This window comes from Dendropsophus ebraccatus, chromosome 14 (genome assembly GCF_027789765.1).
Source record: "Dendropsophus ebraccatus isolate aDenEbr1 chromosome 14, aDenEbr1.pat, whole genome shotgun sequence".
Lineage (NCBI taxonomy): Eukaryota > Metazoa > Chordata > Amphibia > Anura > Hylidae > Dendropsophus > Dendropsophus ebraccatus.
The window spans coordinates 49,705,839-49,730,730 of record NC_091467.1 but is presented as its reverse complement, the minus strand read 5'-3'; the positions used below and the strand labels follow the sequence as shown (position 1 = coordinate 49,730,730).

At 43.6% G+C, this 24,892-nt stretch overlaps 1 protein-coding gene across 1 annotated transcript; it reads left to right on the top strand.

The window, feature by feature from the left end:
- Positions 1 to 1,421: 1,421 nt before the first annotated feature.
- LOC138772527 (uncharacterized) lies at positions 1,422 to 3,272 on the top strand. Its single transcript, XM_069952993.1, has 3 exons — positions 1,422 to 1,706; positions 1,937 to 2,083; positions 2,225 to 3,272. The coding sequence occupies exons 2-3, from the start codon at positions 1,974 to 1,976 to the stop codon at positions 3,111 to 3,113; spliced, it is 999 nt and encodes a 332-aa protein (XP_069809094.1). The 5' UTR covers positions 1,422 to 1,706; positions 1,937 to 1,973; the 3' UTR covers positions 3,114 to 3,272.
- Positions 3,273 to 24,892: the final 21,620 nt, after the last annotated feature.

Sequence of the window (24,892 nt, the reverse complement as noted above, 5' to 3'; positions counted from 1 at the left end):
CATTTCCATAGCGACAGGTTCCCTTTAAGTGTAAAATAGTAAATGTTATGCATACTTATCCACACTCCTGCTGTTCTCCTAGCTTCTCCCTGCTGTCCGCAGCCACCGCTGGAACTTCAGAGTTGGTTGCTGAAGTGACACGCTGTCATTATTTTTAGGCTGGTTGAAAGACAACGATTAGCCGATCATTGTTTCTTCAGCTAATTGTTGTCTTTATTACACAATCTGCCGAATCAGACTTATTGAGCAGATTATGGCTCCATGTAATAAGGACTTACAGGAAATTTCAATTATACCACCTATCTGGTTTTATATTTGGGGCTCTAGCTTTTCCTACCCTATTGATAAGTATGGGAAGACTGGAGATTTTTAAATGAAAGTAATTTACAAATCTATATAACTTTGTGAAACCAGTTGATTTGAAAGGAAAAGATTTTCGCTCTATAATCCCTTTTAACCCCTTAAGGACAGAGCCTGAAATGGCCTTAATGACAGAGACAAATTTTATGAATATGACCAGTGTCACTTTATTCATTAATAACTTCGGGATGCTTTTACCTATCCGGCTGATTCTGAGATTGTTTTCTCGTGACATATTGTACTTTACATTTCTGGTAAATTGGAGTCGATAATCATAACAAATCTTTATGAAAAAAACCCAAATAATGTGAAAAAATGTGAAAAACTGCATTTTTCCAACTTTGAAACTTCTTTGCGTATACAGAAAGTGGTTATACCACATAAATTATATATTAAATAGCATTAGCAACATGTCTACTTTATGTTGGCAGCATTTATTAAACGATCTTTAATTTTTTTTAGACAATAGGAAGCTTAAAACATTAGCAGCAAATTTCCAAATTTTCAGTAAAATTTCAAAATCAGATATTTTTAGGGACCTGTTCAGGTTCAGGCCGGTTTCACACGTAGTAACAGTGCGGGCGTTAAAATTTCTGTCCCGTACATCTCCGGGTGGTCTGGCGGCTGTATTTGAAAACCACTTACGGTCTTATCGTAAGAGTCCGGCCGTAGTGTCATGATGTGTCTTGGCTTGTTTGGCCCCGCTCAAAAGCATGTATTTGATTCATGAATCTGCCCCCGGGCCAAATAAGCACACCCACATCCCTATAAAATCTCCGCCCACTCGCGAAGTACGCCCATATGCTTGTAGTGTTTTGAATGCCAAAAAAATAAAAAAAAAGATGTCTGATGGCGCTAATAATGCGCCCTATGGGCCAGCCCGGCGTATGAGGCTGCGCCGCAAGCACCAGCTCGTGGTGCTTTCGATCCTGTGGAAGATGCGTAATTATTACCAGCGTTTGTGTGTAAGTCTCTATATATTTTTTTTTTTTTTTTTTTTTTTTTTTTTTTTTTTTTTTTAAAGCTTTATGTAACTTATTTCAAACTAGCCTTACAAACTGTTTAGGCTTATAATCCGTAAAACATTGATTTAAATGTATTGTTTATGCAAGCTCCCTTAAGTACTGTTGACCAAAGGTCCTTAAATGCAACTGTGTAATAATTTTGTGACTAATTGAGATGTCTTAAAAATAATAAATTTAATTTTTTAAAAATTCTTCTCAGAGGCAAAAAGACGCAGAGCAGCGCCGTCTGCAGGAGGTGGGACGGCGATATTGGGTCCACCCCATCAATGTTCGGAGGGAGACCCGGGGCCACATTGGTTGCCTGTATGATGATTTGCGACGGTATGTCGATTTGAATACATCAAAGTCGTCAAATCTTTGAATGTAATATTGCAAATGTAAAGGTTACTGTCCACAAATGTTTACCCCAAAGTCCATAATTTTATTATGTTTTTTGTTTATCCTTACAACGTTTGATGTTAATTTCAACATTTGTAAACCGTATGACATCTTCCTATGATGTGTGTTTGTGTGTAATATTAGTGATCAATATTTTTCTTAATTTGTTGCAGACATCCTGACAAGTTCCAGGACTTCGTGCGCCTGCCTATGGAGGCCTTTGATAATTTACTTTCCATTTTGACCCCACATCTCCAGAGACAGGACACCTACATGCGGAAATCCATCCCTCCTGTGGGACGTCTGCTCATAACGTTAAGGTGAAGATGCTTTATTTTAATGCGAACTATTTGTTCATGTAATTGTAGTGAAATCTAATATAGTGTTAAAATATGTAATAATTTAATATGTAGCTGAATGTGAAATAGAATCATAAAATACTATTTTTCATTTTTTCACAGATTCTTGGCGACAGGGGAGAGTTATGTATCGTTGCACCTCCAATTCAGGGTTGGTACGTCCACCATCTCTGGAATTGTGAGTTGCACGTGCGCCGTGATCTGGGAGCATTTGCAGCCCATCGTGATGCCCAGTCCGACCCGGGAGATTTGGTTGCAGTCAGCAGCAGGCTTTCAGTCTGTGGCCAATTTCCCCAACTGTATAGGGGCGGTTGATGGTAAGCACATACGTGTGAAGCAACCACCGCGATCAGGATCACAGTATTTCAATTATAAGAAATTTTTTTCTGTGGTCCTGATCGCGGTTGTTGATTCCACGTATCGTTTCCTTGCCATCGACGTCGGCTCCTATGGCAGTACTGGGGACTCCCGGGCGCTACTGAGATCAGAGTTTGGGCGGCGCATACTCTTAGATCACGTGACTCTACCTCCTCCCACTCCTCTTCCGGGTACCACGCATCCCGCTCCATTCGTCATGGTAGGGGATCAAGCCTTCCCTTTACTCAACAACCTGCTGCGCCCTTACCCACGGAGAGGGCTGGATGAACGGGGGAGACTATTTAACCGGAGGCTGAGCCGGGCACGTAACTTCGTGGAGTGCGCCTTCGGGATCATGACTAGTCAGTGGAGAGTGTTTACCACTGCCCTGCAGTTGAAATTGGCCACAGTTGACATGGTCATTAAAGCTGCCTGTGTTCTCCACAACTACCTTCGGGACTATGCTCCCACCCCGGAGGTGAACGTGGAGACACTGCCAGCTTTTAGTGCCCCTATCAACTATGGCCAAGGGAGACAACTCAACCGCGGGATAGTGGTCAGGAACCTCTTTGCTGACTACTTCATGACTCCTGAAGGCGCCGTGCCCGTGCCCCTTTCACAGCCTCCCTTATGAGCCACGGCCACAGGACTGATGTTTTCCCGCATGTATGTCACCTGTCTCTGGGATGTGTGTTTTTTTATTTTCTTTTGTTGTTTGAACCCGATGTATTGGTTGATATTTAATTTTCATTCTCTTTTTACTAAAACAAAAAATATATTTTCTTATTCGACTAAACAATGTGTCTGCCTTTTCAATGTATGTAAAACATGTTGTGTGTTCCCACATAGTAGTGTTCGAAAATACACATTACCTCACTCGATATACTACTGGCCAGTAATTATCGAGCATGGTCACATCATGCTAATGTTAATTGTATAGTCCTTTGAACCTAGTGTGCTGAAAGATTGATGTGATCAAAACATGTGCATTTCCTATGGAGTGACCAGCAGGGTGCGCACTATATGTCTAACTTTCTAGTGTGGGATATGTAACAGGATCTGATATCTTCTAGTGCCACAGTCCATCTCACTTCTTAACAATCACTATTAACACACCACATATATCCCTCCACACATCACCCAGGTGCGCCAGCTGGATGTGGTCTACTTAGGTTGCGGTTCAAAAATATTATTTTATCATCCATTTTTTTTCTGTAAAACACAGAAGAGTGTATTCAAAGATTAGAAATCTCGCTCTTTACTTGATCACCTGTTCCTTGTCTACAGTCATCTCCTGGATTTCTTATCCAAAATCCATCACATCAATCTGCCAGTGTAAACGCTACATTATGTAGTTTATTGTGTGTACGTTTATATATCCTCCACTTTGTACATAATGACCACATGCTGGATGTCCTGCAGGAGGAGATTTCTACTACCATCGGACATAGAGCTCTATGTGGAAATGATAGTGTCATGATAATAACATTAATGTCCCAAAATATGTTAGTGATCATCACAAGCCTCTCCTGCTCTGCCCACTTCCTGCCTTGCCCACAGATGTCAGCATAGAGCAGGCTCAGACCTCAAAAAGAAGGAATCGCAGCATTCACTACATCTTCGCTAGTGGCTTCACAATACGTGTATTTCACTCAGTATAGCTAACAAAAACAGCAGTGGATTCTAAACACCCAAAGGATCTCGACACAATGTTGTAATGTTGTGGATGTGCGCCATTAAAACACTAAATAAGGACATTTCCAAATAACATCCATTCTTAGAAAAAAACTTAGCAATATTTCACTTTAAATGGCGCACAGCCACTCTATTTCTACATTGTGTGAACACAGCCTTTGTGTTTTTAAGCCACTACTGGTTTTGTTAACAATACTGACCAAAATATACTGACTCAAATACACGTATTGTGAACCTACTACGAACATGTAGTGAATGTTGCGATTCCTTGTTTGTCATGTATGACAGTGCTCTCTGCTGCCATCTGTGGCCAAGGCAGGAAGTGGCCACAGCAGGAGAGTGTTGGCCTGATAAATGAAATACTTAACTACATTATAATATTTCCTATCATGACACATTCATTTTAACACATACAGCAATGTCTCACATATGATTAGAAATATTCTCCTGAAGGACATCCAGCATGTGTTCATTTTCTACTAACGTAAAGCATACAACAAAATTTTATAAGACACAATAGCAACATTCAATACAGCTTTCTATGCAAACAAAGTCCACTAAGTATTTTGAAGCGTATTTCGTAGTTCCTTAGTGGCAGTCAATAATCATTTGTTTTTTTAACCCTTAAACACTAAAACATAAACAAGTAAAAAATAAGATTTCGGGAAACAACAAGATATGTCGCAATGGATTTATTACATGTCAAAAAATAAAACATTCACATGATAGTGTGTGTGGGTGGATGTGGGCGAGGGTGTGTGGAGACTACTTTGGACCATGTTGACAGAAGTTAGAATAGTGTGCAGAGGCAATAGTGTGGGCAATATGTGAAGGACACAGCCAGCCTGACTGTATTCTGGCACCACAAAAATAAAAGGGACATCCCAATCCCCCCAAGCTGTTATTGTCATCCCTAGCTAATGTGATGCCAGACCTTCTAAACAGTGTGTTATTGATGTGGTCCTGGTGCACACAAATGTTAGGAAATTATTAATGCTAGTAAGGCGCGGTTGGCACTAAGGCCCTACAGTGTAGCAGACAAGGGGTGGTGTTGGTGTAGCTGAGGAGAGGGAGTGCGGAACAAACACAAATGTTGTTGGACGGTCAAGGCACATGTCACTCTCTCTCGCCAGGCTCCACAGGACCCTCTTGACATCTTGGTGGTGGAGTCCTGGCCAACCCCTCTGCCAGATTAGGTTCTTCATTCTCTTCATCCGATGAGGCCTCTGCTGGTTGCTGAACTACTTGTGGTCTGAGGAGAAAACAACACTGGTCACTATCTAAGATGGCACTTTTGTTTAAGGACATATTTAGCCAGATAACTAAAATGGAGGCATCCAATGCAGGATTACACTCTGCCTGCTTTCACACTATTTTCTATGTACGAGGTGCCACACTAGAACTTTTTACAATATATTCACACACTGTTGACCCAAAATGTGGGTCTTCACAAGGCCACCCGAGTGGAACATTAGTTTACTCTATGGACACATTGCGTACATTGTTTAAACATTATGAAGACAGTCCACGCTATTGGCATAACTGCCATTTCATGTTCTGGATTAGATCCTGGAGGGATCAAAAGCTGTTCCCAAAGCGGTTAGGCCAGGCTGCATTTGTTAGTTATCTGGTGTCCAGCAGGGGGCGCCTCATCTTCCCGAAATCGAGATTACTCTAAAGTGTTCACTAAATATACTGCTCCCCCTGCTGGAGCCTCGATGTATACAATCTATATAAATCTAACACATGTCTATGTCTGCACACATAAGACACTGAGCTACTTCCATCATCATCTGCTACTACCATGGACACATGCAATTAACACACACACTTACCTGCGGCGTCTGGGGGAATTCAAAATGAAACGCAGCATTGGGGCAAAACGCAAAGCGGCCAGTTCTTCTTGGGCGGCCCCACGCCTGATCAGCTGCCGTCGCTGCCTGATGAATCGGTCCCTCACACTGGACCACCTGGTCTCCACATAGTTAGCTTCAAGCAAAAGCATCCACACATTAGGAATATATCAGCGTCAGGTGACCATAACACTCGAGTTAATGGTTTGCCACAGTGGCTAAACAACTTACCAATTATCCATTGCTGTAATCTAGTATGCTGGTCCCAATCTGGGTATACAATCCGGGCAACCTCCCTCCATGCGGCACTCCGTGTTAGCCGGCTTCTGTACCCAGGCGCAGGGCCGTCCCATAGCACTGGCCGAGCATGGACCTGAAAATCCAAAATAATTACAGTAACGTCTTAGAAATTATTAGTCAATAAGGTCATAGCTACTACACCCATGTCACATGCTACACGCCATGTTTGATTGTAAATAGTACGTCACTTATGTGGGTGGGGTCTCCAGCTTCACCTGCAGCCAACTCCCTCCCTCCATGATGTTTGCTGGCGCCACATATCATATACACAGTACACTACTACTCACATCATGTCCTCATAGTATTTGCCCTAAATATATGTGCTTACTACTAGGGAATGGAAGGCCACAATCCGGCGCGGGGGTCTGGGATCGGATAGCGACACGGGGGGACACGCCTCCTCTCTGTAGTCTCGCCACCTCAGCACTGGGCGTAGCGGGGGTGGGGGGGGGTTAACTATTGCGTGTCGTGTGCTCGGCGAATTGCTATGTGACACCATGTAACGATGCTCAGCTTACCCATTTCTGTCCGGCATTGTCACGTCGTAAGCCGCTGCACTACAAGTGCCATAATGGTCGGCCACGCCTCTTTGAACGTGGCTGCTGCGGATTGTGTGTGCTTCCGACGTTACAACGCCTGACAAAGTACAAAGCAGAGCAGCGCTAAAAGCCAAAATACTCATTAGCCGAGCAGTGAACAGAATTAGCACAGCACACCAAACACTCCGGCTAAACAACAACCCCGCTACGCACACTGATGACGTGCATGTACTACAGAGAGGGGGCGTGTCCACGCTGTGTCGCTAGCCTATAGCATCATCAGCCTGCGCCGGATCTTGTGCGTGATTTGCGTACTATTTAAGCGACCTCCTTATGATGACACTATCAGCACATTATATGGTAGGATTTCTACTATGTATGTGCCGCCAACAACCATCATGGAGGGAGGAGGGAGGAGGGAGGAGGGAGGAGGGAGGAGGGAGGAGGGAGGAGGGAGGAGGGAGAAGGGAGAGAGTTCGCTGCACGGCCATCTCGCTAAGAGCAATCCTAAGTCACGCCCTGTTTGCCCAACAACATGTGCTATTACAAGGACAATTCCTCGACCAGCCATTACTTACAAATCTCGCCTAAAATACGATGTGCGTTACATGGTCCGAAAGAGCTAACACATTCACAGATTTGGAGGAGACACACACATCTGAAAAGACTCATGCAGTCATTGCTGGATTTCAAGCGCCCCCTGATGGCAAACACATAGGAATTACACACAATCGTACTTACATAAACTACTCGGAGCGATGTATCGTGCCACTAAATGACTATAGACAATCGTACACATAAAATAAATATTATCTAGCATCTATTGATCATTACATAATCGATTTGTTTTCACTAAATTATTTACCACTTAAACAGGATGCAATTACAGATGTGACTTTTGGACATCACAAAAAGCGATATAAAAGACAAGACTTGTAAATTACATGTATGTAAATGTGACTCACACAACAAATGACAGTCATACATTAAGTCACGGCCACACAACTATCTTCTCCGAGTCCAAAGGACGATCGAAATCTTTCTATCGATGATCTTATCTATGTATAAAGCACTCCCAACAGCTCCAGAAAATACTTACTTCACTGATCAGCTGGCCGACGGCTATAACAGACCGATCAGGATACATCTCGGGCTCCATGAATCACTCCGGCTTTGTTGTCCAAATCACTTCTTCTTCCAGCGACGGTTTTCAAAGTGCAGATTCTTACAATGCAGACACATCCTAAATAACCTTGGCTTCTACCCATAGGAACTCAAAATGATACATTTGTTATCTCCATCCAGTCACGGACACGGCCTAGGTGAAGCCTGGACACAAACAGTTGTTACATTCATCCCTGTATTTTGAGTTATATTTAAAAATATACAAGGACAATTACAAAATAAGACCGTGAGAAATGTGTGGCAAACAATATTTCTCTCATGGCTAAGCTTCAAATAAATAATTCCTTTCTTCTATCATCCTATGTCAAGGCCAAATGGCAATCCTGCTCTCATCACACAGGTGCAACTAGCCACAGTGCAGGGTGGCACTCAGATACATGCACTAACAATGCTATATAACATTTGGCCACTTCTCCAAGAAATGGACCACAAACACAACATTCCTTTCCCTTCCGGCCCAAAAGGCACCTGCAAAGGTCCAGGACACATGTCCACTCTCTGACAAGGCCGAGAGCACACCTGTACCAACGATACCTCATACCCAGCCCTCAGGCCAGGCACTCACTGGTCGTCAGTTAACTGCAAACTAAGGTGTAATCTCCAGAAGGAGAAAACTGGTGCGCAGCCATGAAATGACCACAGAACAACATGTTTGTTATTCCTAGATTCATTCCTTACACCCCTTTGTTTGCACCATGTCGTACCTGCTTGCCGCTTGGGCCCCACGATTTCTGTGATCCATTCTATATTGGAGCTACCGAACCGGTGGATCAGCCCAGCCACTATCTCCATATGTGAGCGAACACACTCATTTACATATGCAAATAACCAGCCCTTGGCGGCAAAGGCCACTGTTGACTAGAAATCAACGTTAGTTTTCACTTTGGTTACTGACAGGGTTACGAAATTTTGAATTACCATATGAAATAGAGGCTTTGTATTCAGACTGATAAAGTGTTGCCATCTGTATACATGGCTAAAATAGGCATGTCGCATTAATGCAAATCATTACGCGAAACAAAGTGCACAACCAGCTAAGCTTTTTCTGGGAGAGGTGAAAAAATGAGAGATTATATAAATACACAAGGAATTTTATTCAAAAACATTCTCAGACTTGCCAAGCAATATGATGTCACAATAGTAAAGTCAAAGTTAGATTAGGACAGAGGGGGAAGGGCGCATGAAGCTGCAGCTTACTGCAGACAGATCATTGCATTCTGCTGCAGGCTCCCAAAGGCCGATCTCGTGGGCCAGTCTAGGAGCAGACTATCAGATATTCATCCAGCACACACTGAGTCAATGATTAGCGTAGTGACACAACATGTTAATAAAAGCCTGAGACTTGTGGGAAATGTTACATATATATCGTCAACACATCCATTAACTGCACTATGTGCAAAGGCCAAACCAATACAAACATAATAATGGTTAATTTTTAGCTTTTTAAACTGAAAACATGTGAATAGATCCTTGATGTATCCTTGGCAAGGCTTTAGGCCTCTCCATGTGTGAAAATGTGGATTTGATTCTAGGATACAGTACATTGTGTAAGCGCGCGGTACTTTAGTAACCTTGAGCCAAATCACTACATTACACCTCCCAATCGAGAGAGAACAACGCAGATGTGTGTGGAAGAATGTCAACTATTCGACTTACACACACACACAATGTAGCATTGTTTTCTCCAGGCCAAATGTAGTTTGGATTTTATTGTTGATCATTAAAATACTTATAATGTTGAATTAAATATTATATATAAAATAATTTTACACCAAACTCTGCATGTTCTGTATGAAATATCACATTAAACCCATTATTGTGTATAAAGGTTAACAAAAAGGATACATTTCACAAATCAACCTTCTGTGCAAGATGCTGAGTCAAACATAGGCAACAAAAGTCAGTAATGGATGTAAAAACCGGACACATCAGACACTTGCATTTAGGAACTCATCTATTTGTATGACAGTCCTTTTTTTTCCTTATTGACGTTTAAATGTAGTGACATATTGGTTCTGCTAACAAGGGCCCCTACACACAAGAACCATTCGCCCTGGAGATAGCTAAAGGAAAGACATTATGATTTTACTTTTTTCTATAGATTCTTTTAAATGAGGATCTTAGCAAACTGTTTTTTCAAACAGAGTGTACCATGTCACCCCGGTAAGGTGTCCTCAGGGACATGGACCCTACTCTACCCTAACACAAAATGACCTCTCTGGGCCTGAAAAAGGAGACCACTTGCCATAAACCAAAAAAAAAAAAAAAAAAAAAAAAATAGAAAAATTAAACCAAAAAAATATAATAATATTATGATGTATTGCCTCATACATCACATAGTAGAAATCATAAACGTCGTGGGTAACGAGATGTCCGAGAGCGCCGTCCACGCCGTGGCTGGCGCCTAGGAACGGCCCTAGTACCCTCAGATGGAGGGGGCATGGCACCAGGTGGCTCTCGGGACAATGCTGGGGGGACAAGGGGGGAGAGAGGTGGGGGCACAGGTGGGGGCGCAGTGGTCTCGGGGAAAAGAAAGCCCTCCGGCGGGATATGTGGCCTCCGTGAGTGTAACCCATACACAGATTGTAGGAGGACGCCCACATAGCAAGGGTCGGGGAAAGTATCGGGGTCAATCTGCTCGTGACACGACAGCAGCACTTCTGTAACCATCCGCGCACTACGTGCCAGATTAGTAGGGAGATTCCGTAAACGGACTCCCAGATAGTAGCAGAAGAAATCATTCTGATCATCTCCTCCATCAAACCGCCTGACAAAGTTGACGACAGATTGATCCAACTCACTCAGTGCTGAATGAGCTTCTTCTTGCTCCCGACGCCTCCTGGTGGTGGTAGTAGTGGGCCTCGTGAGTGGCTGACGTGGCCGAGCTGCCAGGGGCACACCACTAGGACCTGCACCAGATGTTGATGGTGCTGCAGCCTCCTCCTCTTCGTGCATGGAAGTCGAGCCAGAAGGTCCTGGCATCGGCTCCGTGCCCTCAGAAAGAGTAGGACTGCCAGGCTCCTGTGATGGCGGTGGCGTGGCACTATCCCCCTCCTGCTGTGATGCTGCAACATCAGAACCAGCAGCATCCTGTCCTCCCGGTGGGTCTGAGAAATTGCCACTGGTTCTGTGGAGAGACAGAAAGGTTAGCTAATATGGACACATTCATAAAGGTACTTCATATATCGAATGTTTAAGTTTTGATAACATACAGTATGTCGAAATGTGTGTTTTGGTAACACGAAGACATTATGTAGTACTATGAGCATCCTATGTTAGGACATACAACTATTTATATTAACTCATTCACATTAGTGTTTTCTAATAAACTTAAACAAAAAAACATTAGCCAAAAATGTTCCCCGTTCTGAGTGTGGAAACAATGCTCTCATCTTCAGGGCATGTTGTGGGCATGGAACCATTCTGGTGACAACACAACAACAAGTGTTTTTTAATGTGGCCCAGCAGGGAGAGGAGCCTGAGTTAGTCATGTGACCAGATACACAAGCGGCCAGTAAGAGGCCTGTGTACCTGTCATAGATCCCCGCAGGCCACACTGAGACAGTGACAGAGCAGCAGGCCGCCCAGCATTGAGTATAAAGGAAGTGAATAGTGTGGGCCGGAGAACAGCTCTCGGACTGCTTAGTACTGTAGGACACTAAATATAAAACATTATCCGCTGGATAGAAACAGCCATTTCATTCACCATGCTTACTGGCTCTGCCACCTACAGCACACGCTAAACAACTGAGGGAGTGACCGTGATCTGCAAAAATCACGAGATGTTGTTCTAGCGCCATGACAGAAACTAACATATTTTAGAGAAATGACAGGATGTTGAAGCACGAGTCAGAGTGGTGTGTAAGCATTTGTTTGAGTGTGAGCAAAGGGGACTATTGTGATTGGTCAGGATACATTAACCCTCTCTGGACAGTCACATACACCAGCATGAAGGCTAACAAACATGACACAACTAGGGCCTTATAAAGAATGGCAATAGTGTATGTAGTCAAATTATCGGGATACATTAAAGATAATTGTCTGCACATTCCTATAAAACATATACATAAAGAGGCAGATTGGTGAAATCGGATGAGATTATCTGCTAGTGAGTATGGACCAGGTTCTGCTGAACAACCAAAGGCAGAATTAAAATTCATTACTCCCATATAACATTTTATCTCATGTATTACATATTGTACACTATATGATACTATATACATTATGGAATAAGAAAAATATACTTACTGCCGTTGACTGCGGCTCGGGATAAAATCCAACAAAGGCGCATAGCGCATGGAGATCGGCTCCCCACCCCTCTCCTCCGTGCGTATCGCCCGTTGGTACTGGTCCCTGACACTAGACCAGCGTGTCTCCACTGCTCGGACTGACAAAAGCAAAGATTTATTAGAAATAGATAGATTTTAATAATTGATAGATATTTCGAGGTCTTGGTAGAAATATCGGACATTGTTCTCACAATTTTATGTCATACATTATTTGACAACACGACATACCCATCCGCAGCTGCTCGCTGTCCGTCACATCGCCCCACTGTGGGACTACCACAGCCGCTATCGTCTCCCACGTCTCGCGACGCAGGACGCGGTCGTGGTAGCCACGCACAGTCAAGTCCCACAAATGGGGACGGGACCGCACCTGAAAAATTATATAGAAAGACAGAAATCACTAGACATCTCCATCTGACTTCACCTCTCTGTGTGTCTACATCGATTAGAATAAGAACATGTTTTCCATTATGACATTACATAGAGTGGTGTTGGGATTCCAACAGACCACCTGTGTAATCTAAGGAACACAGCCTAATAACCACTGAGCCAAGACTCACTAAACCAAGGAATGCCAGAACTCTTTGAACACACTTCTGAAAACATACCAAGATTGGTGTCTAATGATTGAATTTAGGAAAGGCTTTGTATCTTAACTAGCACTAATTAGTAGGCCACAAGACCAGATCAATGCCAGCTTTGCATTCACACCTGATGAAAGAGAAAATCAACATTGTTTCGAAAATACATGAACACATGTGCAAACGAGTGAAGCTAACTATTTCACTGCTGCGGTGTTTGTTCTGGTGTGTGTGTGGTGTTTTGTTATCTTAGTGTGTGGATAAAACATGTCACAACGACTATGGTTAGAGATCTCGACATTTTGTAATAACTATGGTCAACATTTATGTATTAAACAGTCGCTGATATAGAGTGACAAATATATTTTAATAATTAAATACATGTAAGGTTAGGTATAGCATTAGGTCGAACATTCGAGGAGGAGCACACAATAACATGAAACTACGTGCAAAAACGAGCTACATGAAAAACGCATCCAAAACGCAACCTTGCTCGACTCGATTTGCAAAAGATTCCACAAACATTACTTGACTATACTGTGTACGGTGTAGTGCGCACGCTTACTCAGATTCACATGCACTATATCACACAAAAAACGCATCAAAAACGCAACCTTGCTCGACTCGATTTGCAAAAGATTCCACAAACATTACTTGACTATACTGTGTACGGTGTAGTGCGCACGCTTACTCAGATTCACATGCACTATATCACACAAAAAACGCATCAAAAACGCAACCTTGCTCGACTCGATTTGCAAAAGATTCCACAAACATTACTTGACTATACTGTGTACGGTGTAGTGCGCACGCTTACTCAGATTCACATGCACTATATCACACAAAAAACGCATCAAAAACGCACTATACTGATTTGTGCAGAAAAATTGTCTACATTTGTACACATGTCACTGTTATTAAATACAATTGATACATGTAAGAAATACAACAACCCTACACTCAATAGGGATACTAAATTCGACATATGTAAGTAGTGGTTTTATATGGGAACTGCACTAGAAATTAATACTATAGCAGATAAGGAAACACATGACGATACTTTGTGGTTTTTTGCAGGCCACATTCCCACGCCCGTGTCGCATGACTAAAACGATTATATTTAAGACCACTAACAGTGTTGACATTCATATGTGTGTTACATGTGGCTTAGGTGCGTTTTGGTTGGCCGAGACGACCATGTGCATTTCTAAGTCCAAGTAAAACATTTTAACACATCACATAAATATATTAACAGAGATATGTATTTGGGTTCGCATACATTACATATTATTAGACATATATTTACATAGATATATAGATAGAGAGAGGGATAAATAGATACACAGAAAGAGACTACACATCCTATTTTCCAAGTAAAACCATTCTAGAAAGATGAGTGTAATTCTTCGATCAAACTTACCTCTGCGATCAGGCGTGGAACATCAATGTCCCGCTGCCAGGAACCACGTCGCCCACGACCAGCACCACCATGCTCCGCTCGCCGTGCCATCGCTCCAGATCGGGACACCTAAAAGGATGGTCACCTATTGAAGCCCATTCACTTGGGCCTTTTAAACTGAAGGGGCGTTACGCATTGATGAATTATTCTAATGAGAATCCAGATTGATCCGGCAGTAATCAGAGGTTCCGCCAGGCCCGAATGTTACTTCCTACGGTCGACTTGGACCATTTCGGCCCGGAAATAATGGTCTTGCTCATTTTTTACGGACCCGGATACAATCAGGCCAGAAACTCATACGGAGTGTGCACTGTGCAGCCGCATATCCTATACTTCCCAGCATACACACGAAACATCAAATATACGGCCTCACTATTACATCCGTACATACGGACGCACTATTACTACGTGTGAATCGAGCCCCCAAGTGTATTTGAGGGGCCTGTATGTTAGAAAGCCCCACAAAGCACCCCATTTCAGAAACTGCACCCCCCACACTCTGCAAAAGCATATCCAGAAAGTGTTTTAACCCTTTAGGGGAGTCACAGAAATAAAAGCTAAGTGTGTAAGAAATTTGAAAATTTTAATTTTCTGTGCAGAGATTTTATTGTAATCCAATATTTTTCATAATTATAAACCTATTACCAGAGAAATGCACCCCAATAATTATTGCCCCGTTTCTGCAGTTTATAGAAATACCCCATATGTGACCCTATTGCGCTATTTGACGCAACCACAAGCCTCAGATACAAAGGAGCGCCTAGTGAATTTCAACGCCTCCGTTATATTTGGTCATTTCTGACTGTACCACTTCAGGTTGGCAGAGGCTCTGGGGTGCCAAAACCTAAAAAACACCCCTAAAGGGACACCATTTAGAAAACTACACCCCTCAAGGAATGTAACAAGGGGTGCGGTGAGCATTTGGACCCCACAGGTGCTTCACAGATTTTCCGAACAATATGGCGTGAAAAAAGAAAAATTTATTTTTTACACTAAAACGTTGTTCTAGCCTTCAATTTTTCATTTTCTTAAAGGGATAAGAGGAAAAAAAAGGCACAAAATGTGTAGCGCAGTTTCTCCCGAGTACAGAAATACCCCACATGTGGCGATAAAGTGCCAAGCGGGCGCAGGACAAGCCTCCAAAGGGAAGGAGCGCCAATTGGCTTTTGGAAGCTGAATTTCACTGGAAAGGATTTCAAGGGCCATGTCGCATTTACAGAGCCCTCGTGCTGCCAAGACACTGGAAACCCCCCACAAGTGACCCCATTCTGGAAACTACACCCCTCAAGGAATCTAAAAAGGGGCACAGTGAGCATATGGACCCCACTGGTGACGGGCACAAATGTGGAACAATGTGACGTAAAAGTAAAAATTTCATTTTTTCACTTTCATGGCACAAATGTGCCCGTCATCAAGGGGTCCATATCCTCACTGCACCCCTTGTTAGATTCCTTAAGGGGTGCAGTTTCCATAATGGGGTCACTTGTGGGGGGTTTCCAGTGTTTTGGCAGCACGAGGGCTCTGTAAATGCGACATGGCGTTCATCATCCATTCTAGCCAAATCCAACCTCCAAAATCCAAATGGCGCTCCTTCCCTTCGGAGGCTTGCCCTGCGCCCACATGGCGCTTTATGTCCACATGTGGGGTATTTACGGACTCGGGGGAAATTGCTCTACACATATTGTGTGTTTTTTTCTCTTTTAACCCCTTGTGAAAATGATAAATTCAAGGCTAAACCAACATTATAGTGTAAAAAATGTAATATTTCATTTTCACGCCACATTGTTCCACATTTGTGCCCGTCACCAGTGGGGTCCATATGCTCACTACAACCCTTGTTACATTCCTTGAGGGGTGTAGTTTCCATAATGGGGTCACTTATGGGGGGTTTCAACTGTCTTGGCAACACAGAGGCCTTTTGAATGCAACATGGCCCCTTAAAATCCATTCCATCCAAATCCAGCCTTCAAAAACGAAATGGCGCTCCTTCCCTTCAGAGGCTTACCCTGCACCCGCATGGTGCTTTATGTCCACATGTTGGGTATTTCCGTACTCAGGGGAAATTGCTCTACACATTTAGTGTTTTTTTTTATCTTTTAGCCCCTTGTGAAAATGAAAAAATCATGACAAGATTAATGATTAAGAGTAAAAATTTTACAAAAATTACACTAAATGTTGGTCTAGCCTTGATTTTTTCCATTTCCACAAGGGGTTAAAAAAGAAAATTAACACAAAACGTGTAGGGTAGTTTCCCCTGATTACGAAAATACCCCATATGTGGGCATAATGTGCCATATGGGCACAGGGCAAGCCACCAAAGGGACAGAGCGCCATTTAGAGGCTGGAATGGAGGATGGAGGCCATGTCGCAATTACAAAGCTCCTGTGCTGCCAGGTCAGTAGAAACCCCCAACAAGTGACCCCATTCTGGAAACTACACCCCATAAGGAATCTAACAAGGGGTGCAGTGAGGATATGGACCCCACTGGTGACAGGCACTTACGTAGAACATGTGCCGAGAAAATAAAAAATACAATTTTTTTCATTTTCACGTCCCAAATGTGGCCGTCACCAGGGGGCCATATCCCCGCTGCCCCCCTTGTTAGATTCCTTATGGGGTGTAGTTTCCAGAATGGGGTCACTTGTGGGGGGTTTCTACTGTCCTGGCCGCACAGAGGCTTTGTAATTGCATCATGGCATCCTCTAATGGGAATGGCGGCCATACCTATTTAGCTGGGGAAAAGGGACAATTCTAATTTATTTGGGGGTATTAGTCCAATTATTAGTTTATAAGGTTGAAAATGACAGGTGTCCATCAAATTCAACCTGTGTTGATCCAGAGGAAGGCAAAAAACCCTTGTGAGGCAGACGACAGTAGCCTCATCACAGGGGAAAAATTCCTTCCCGACTCCATAATGGCGATCAGAATAATCCCTGGATCAACGTGACCCCTGAAATAGGAGTAAGGGACAGAATTTAGATAATGTAGAACCCCAATGACGTGTGGTGCGCCTTGAAGCGATCCAGTATGCAGAGGCCGGGGGGATCAGGACAGGTGTCACACGGGAAAATGGTGTCCTTCCTGATCCCCCTGTTACGCCACACTCTGCACTTCTTCTGGGGTCTCCCTTTCTCCAGTGTGGGGGACGTCACCTGGAAAATGTTGTCCTGGTGCGATACGGGGTCCTTCATATCCAGAAGCGCTGGGTCCGCTCCATGGCTGCTAAATATTAGGGCTTTATTACTGCTTCTGATATGTTCGAATCGTGCCGCAAGCTACAGTAGCTCGGGCAGCGAGGGACCGGAAGAGGGGGTGCTGGTATAAAAGTTATCCCCGTACAGGTGGTGACCTTTATCCAGCAGTGGGAAGATCAGGTCCCGGACGATCTTTCCACTTGTTCCGAGGATGGGGGGGCATCTGGGGGCTGGATTTGGGTGTCCCTTTCTACATACACTCTTAAGGGTACGTGCACACTGCGGAATCGCGAAGGATAACCCTTCGTGCATTCCACAGTTGGCACCTGCTGGCGGAGTGATGCAGGCGCACGTCTCCGTCCGTGTCATAGACTCCATTCTATGCACGGGCGGATTCCGCTCTCCATCCAACGTATTCATTCTTTGGACGGACGACGGATTCCGCCCGTGCATAGAATGGAGTCTATGACACGGGTGGAGACATGCGCCCGCATCAGTCCGCTGGCAGGTGCCAGCTGCGGAATGCACAAAGGGTTATCCTTCGCCATTCCGCAGTGTGCACGTACCCTTAATCTGTAAGAGCACCCAGAGGTACGCTCACAGAGTTTGTAGAATTTCACACCATACCGTGATCTCTTATTGGGACGGTACTGGCAGAAAAGACGTGTCTGGGGGGCAGCGTACGCTACGCTACCCCCAGACATGTCACTGGATGATGAGGATGAATGGAGGAAAGAAGGATCCCCCCCATTCATCCTCACTGGCTGTTTCGGTGTCGGAGGCAATAATAACGTATCCCTCTGACACCGAAAACACCCTGGGGGCCATCTTTATATGTGGATTGGTATATGGGGTATGTAGTGGTGTAGTGTCAAACTTTATTCAATGTAGTGTGGTGTAATGTAGTGTTTTTTACGTGTTTTTTTTTACAGTAAGTATAAAGAAAAAACCTACGCCAACAGAGGAGTTGCTGATAAATGCCGCACTTATGTGCGGCACTTATCAGCAGACTGTGGCAGTAGAATATAGAAAAAAAACACCCTACGCCAAAAAGGAGGAGTTGCTGATTAGCAGCGCACTTTCGTGCGATGCTGATCAACACTCAGCGGCGATAGGGTGCGGAAAATAGAAGAAAAAAAAATTTGGGAAAAAAAAACAAACTTTTTCTATATTATGAATATCCCTGTAGCTGCTGATAAGTGTATTACACATATCAGCCGCTAGGGGGCAGCAGAGCGTAAAATCCGGAAAATGACGAGGCTGGAGCCGAAAATAGCCGAAAGAAGACGACGGGGAACGGCGGAAAGACCCGAAGACCGAACGGAATGACGGAGGACGCAGCGAACCCGGAAGACGCCGATCAGGAGCCCGGGACAGGTGAGTAATGTACAAATACCTGCTCTGGACCCCTCCGCTACCTAGCTGAGGGGTCCAGGGCAGGTATTTATTATTTTGCTGGACTCTGATCGCCGTGCCACCGGCCCGATCGCCGTGAACGGCCGGCCGGCCGTTCACGGCGATCGGGCCAGTGGCACGGTGACCACCATTACTTTTTACAGTAATGGCGGTCGGTGCCGTCCTCGGACAGCACCGACCGCCATTTTTTTCCGGGTCATCGGGTCACCGATGACCCGGAAAGGTTCCGATCGCCGCTATTGGCTGATCTGAATTGATCAGCCTATAGCGGCGATCGTAAGTACGGGGGGTGTTAACCACCCCCCGTGCCGAGAAGCTATGATGGCCTGCTATGATTTATAGCAGGCCATCTTCCCCGACCGCTGTGTGTGAGCACGCAGCGATCGGGGAAACATCGGGCGTAAATTTACGCCCTGATGCGCTAAGTACCAGGGCGCGAGGGCGTAAGTTTACGCCCGATGTCATTAAGGGGTTAAAGGGGTTATCCAGCGCTACAAAAACATGGCCACTTTTCCCCCTACTGTTGTCTCCAGTTCAGGTGCGGTTTGCAATTAATCTCCATTTACTTCAATGGAACTGAGTTTCAAAACCCCACCCAAACTGGAGACAACAGTAGGGGGAAAGTGGCCATGCTTTTGTAGCGCTGGATAACCCCTTTAAAGGCAGCTCATATGTTTAACCTGTACATTAGATAAGAGAAAGATTTGTGTTTAGCTCACAGAGGATTGTCTAGACTGGATCCAATTATAACAAACCCTCAGCTGTTAAAATCATTACTTCAGGACATGTTTTTCATCTGGATGTAAAAATAAAAGTTATTTCCAATTCACTGACAACTTCCAGTTTATATTAGAAATGTGTAGATTGTTCTAATCATCATTATTATTCCACTACAAAAATCTAGCAACACTTAGGCCGCCAATAAATGCCCTGAACGTTAATTTGATGTATGTATTGTGTGTACGCATATGGTTTGTGTATACAGCAGCTATGCAGACCTATGCATCTCTATGGCTACAGACTACAAATAGTCCCTGTGCGCAGTCTGATCCAGCTGCTATTTCACTTCATGGCTATGTTCACACTGTGTAAAAGAAAAAGAAAAAAAAAAGAAAAGGCGTTTGCTTTTTATTTTTAAAATAACGTCCATTACTACTAAATTGTAATTGAAGTCAAAGGAATGACAGTCGTCCTATGCACATGGGGGACATTTAATAAGGTACACAGTGGGGCCAGATGCAAATCTATTCACACGCGCCTGTTTTGTGAATATATTTTTGCATCTGATCCCTCTACACCCGTTGCACCAGAGGGGCAGAAAGGGGGTGGAGAGGGGACAGAACTGGGGGGGGGGGGGTAGGATATGGCCTCTGACGAATTTAATATTTTTCCATTGAAAAAACATTAAAGAAACCTATGGCACCTCTGAGCTGGCAAAAGCTTCAGTAGTGGTGTACACTGCAGTGCGCCTCTACATAAATCCGGAGAGCATAGAACTACCAGGCGCAAAAAATGCCGGACTTAATAATTCCTCCCCCCCCCCCCCCATAGTGTTTTAAATAACGGACGTTGTTTGCGCAGACGTCAATATGATGTTCATGACCATTGTTCACAGGCGTTATTTTGCAAACAACAGACGTTATATTGAGTTGTTCACACACATCACCGTCCTTTCATCGTCTTTACTATTAAATTCAATATACCTTCAATAAGGAACCGCACCCAAAAGGGCCTCAACTAGAATAATGTACCAATGGCCATCACTGTAATGACGGGAGCCCAAAACATGCAATGATGGGTGTCATTTGGTAATCATGATAACTGACGTCAATTTGAGAAAAAAAAACATCATGTCAACATCTGTAATCCAGAAAATCCTCTCATAAAATATAGCTTTTATTTTATCTCCTTGGCCTTTTTCAACCCATCAATCACATGTAGTAGCCAGACAAAACAAAGAGATAAGTGCCTTTAAATAGCCCCATGGGGATCAGGTCATCCCTCCACCCAGCCTCCTTGGTCCATCCCTCTTCTGTTGTTCTAAACAATAAAAATAATAAGTAAAACACAATAAAAAAAGATCACACCTCTATAGGAAGAATAGTCATATATCACTCATAACAGGGTTCCCTTCAGATCTCTCTATATCTATCTACGCTTGTTGTAATATAATCTTGTATATAATTCCAAAACTGCACTGTGTTTATCTTGTTACCATGGTTACAGGGTGTAATAAAATTGTAGTGACCCCAAAAATATATTAATTATGTTATTTTTATTGTACAATTAAAAATATAAATTTAGTATATAAAAAAAAGAAAAATAAATGAAAATATTTCTATTTTCCATTCAAAACAGGGTTAATATAAGTTAATTAATAATTTGCATAAATCCCAAAATGGCACAAAAAAGTTAAATTCATCCCACAAAAAAGCCCACATATGGCTATGTTGGTAAAAATAATAATAAAAAAAAAATGTATGGCTCTTGGAGGGCGACAATGAAAAAAAGTAAGAAAATAGTTGGTCACTAGAGCTCAAAACAGGCCAGTTACTAAGGGGTTAAATGCAATTATCTATTTGTTTTGTTAGGGTTCCCTCACACTTTTTTTGTGGTGATTTTCTGGCTTCTAAAAAAACAGCAGAAAAAAGGGCAGTGCAATGTATAATGTTTTTTATTATTTTTATTTCAAGTGTTTGCGTTTTTTCAGGCATTCTTGACTTTATGTGTAAATAGTGTTTTTTGTGTGTTTCACAATTTTTCAGGTTGGCGTTTTGACCCGAACATAGACTTTATCATGTTCAAGTCCAAACGCGCACCCAAATGCACCTGTTCCAGAAAGGAAGGAGTTAAGTGACCCCTTCCTTGCTGGAGTGGGAGCCAGACCCGGCACACAGAGGTTCCTGTGTTCCGGGTCACTAAGTAGTGGTTTGCGGGTGGGGCAGTTGTCGGTCCCCAGGGGGTTAAATTAACCCCGTGTGGGCCAGACTGTGCTCCATTGGGGGCATTAAGGAAACTTTAAATTACCCTCCCGTCTTCTCCCTGTGTTTTGTTCATCAGCCAATCAGCAGCTGAGGCAGGACCCCACTGCAGCTGCTGATTGGCTTAGCTGAGACTTATGCAGTCTCAGCTAAACCAGTCAGCAGGTGCAGTAGTGTCTTGCCTCAGCTGCAGATAGGTAGATTGGAATTTGAAGAGCCACAGCTCTGCACACTTTAAGCTCAGTGTGCCAGGCTCTGGTAAAGCAAGAAGACATTGCTCCCCTCTCACCGCCCTCCCCCTTACCACACTGTACCCATAGTTTGCCAAAAAATGACACAACCTCACTATGCTGCTGTCAGGGCCCCAGGGAATAAAGACACAGGACAAGTGGGTCCTATGGCTGACAGCCCCCCACACTGTCCCTACCTACTTGCAGTGCAGGTCCTAAATGACCGTCCGCAACTGGGCAGCTTTCCCTGCGCTGCAGTAAGTGCAAACACAAAACAAGACGAGACTAACTAACACAATAAAGAATAGTCGGTGGGCAAGGTTGGCAACAAACGGGCAGCAGAAGTACAGAGTCAGAATCCAAAAGCAAAGTCAAGGTCACAAAATCCAGGTCAGAAACACTAATAAACACGAAACGGAGATACAAGGAAAAGGTACGGACAGTAAACAAGGTAAACGGTGAAACAGAAACCAGAGACAATAACCAGGTAACTAGAGGACAAGGCAAGGAACACTGAACCAAAAGACAAAGGCAAGAAACAAGCAAAGGAAACCAGACAATAAGGCAAAAGGCTGGATCTAGCAGAACAGACAAGCTGGACAAAGCTACAAAGAGCCCAGACTGAGAGGAGGGAGAAGCTTATAAGGGAACAGAAGTCCCGGACTCCAAGCAGATAGGCTGAGCAGGAGAAACACACAAGAGAATCACAGAAAACCAGAGGTGAAGAGACCTGTCAATCACAACACAGCAGACACAATTAGTAAACAGACCACAGCAAGGAAAGTGCAGGGAGAACTAAGAAACATTGACCAGATCACAGAAGACATAAGCAGAGAACATAGTAAAACCAGGAACGGATCATGGCCAAAAGCGCAGTCTTTGGCGCAGAGGTCTAATCTTCGCAGCAGAGGGTGGCACTGATGCCTTTTCAGGCACGATCATGACAGCTGCATTTTGGAAAAACTGCCACAGAGCCTCGAAAATGCCAGAGAGGATAGAAATACCCCACCCCCCAAAAATACTATGTGTGTAAAGCAGATCATAAACTTTCATTGACTTCCAGATAACATCTGTCCGCTGGCATTTTTATTGGTGTTTTTCCGAGAATTTAAGGTAGTGTGAAGCCAGTAAGTAAGCTGCCACACATGATTGTGTATAGTGAGGTTCATGACCTGGGTTGGGGTGTTCTCTGAGTTGTCCCCCTTAACTGTTTAGCACTGCATCTTGACTGTAAGTATAGCTGTTAGGAAAATAGTCTCTGCCTTCTCCATACGTGTGTCCACTATCACAGCTGGTCTGTCCCAGACAGGGAACTTCGCAGAGCCAGGCTCCCGGCTAAGTACAGCAGGGATGCCTGATCTGTGTGTGTCCTGCTCCACTGAGAATCAGAGAAGAACTAACTAAAGGTGATGCTACACTCCCTCTCCCCGTGTGACTACTTCCTACAGGGTGTGTGTAACAGTCCCTGTGATTGGTGGAGAAAAGAGCATGCAGAAGAGAAGAAAATAGAGATAGGTAGGAAGAAAAGAGCATCTCTCATTGGTGCACTGAATCACATAATAAGACAGTAACCCTTGAATGACTACAACTGTGCAACATACAAAGTGATACATAGTGACATCTAGTGGTGAAACTTACATACACCTTCATCACCACTTTACTTTAAAGTAAAAGGCTTTTACGACAGGTGCCCAAACTACAAACACCCGTGGTGGGACACCACACTTGGATTGTACTATTTTCTCAATTCTTAAATGGCAGTTTAGTAGGGGGCTGCACCAAGCTAAGCATGGAAAGGAAGTTAATTGTGCATTGGACAACACAATATATTGGAATCTACTTTATCAGTAAGTTATCACAAAGTCATCAAGAAAACAAGAGAGAGTATCCAGATCAGACCAAACACTGCAATTATTTGTAATCTGTAAGCATGGAAACAGGTAGGTCTACACTGGAACTACATACAGTCAGGTGTCGGCATACTACTGTGTGGTGCTTAAGGATAATCCAATAGTGTCGTTTATTTACATTACAGAATCATCTGACGCAATTATGCAATGTAAATAAACTATACTTCACTTTGCAAAACTGGTGAGTGCCGTGATCTCTTTTCTTCATATCTACATTGGAGCTGCACACATGTCAAAAGTTTTGATCAGTTGGGGTTTTTGCTTTTTCACCTTAAAGAAGAGCCTGCAGTCAGATGGATGGAGCCACAAGCAGGAGAGTGAGGCGCTTAGCCATTATATCACTCAGACCCTGACCCATCAAAACTTTTGCCATGACTCGTGACATATTATAAGTGTTTTTTTTTTCCAATTTCATGGACACTTTAAAGGATGACTTTTTTGATTGGTGGGGGTCTGGGTGCTGTTCTCTCTTTGAGAACCAAGTGCAATCCTCATAGCTTATGTGATAAATATCAGATTGCAGAGTTCTGATTGTTTGCACCCCGGCAATCTAGAGAATGGGGATCTGAGTTTTATTTAGCCTTGTTGTAAATGTACCCCACTCCCCTATTCATAGTCTATGGAGACCACCCAGTACAATGCTTGCCTATCTTTGGCAACTCCATAGACAATGAATGAAGCAGTAGCGTACACATGTTCCCAAACAATAAGAGGATTCTATTCTTGAGATTACAGAGGGTCACAGTAATCATATCCCCTGCATGCTGTAGATGAGGATGAG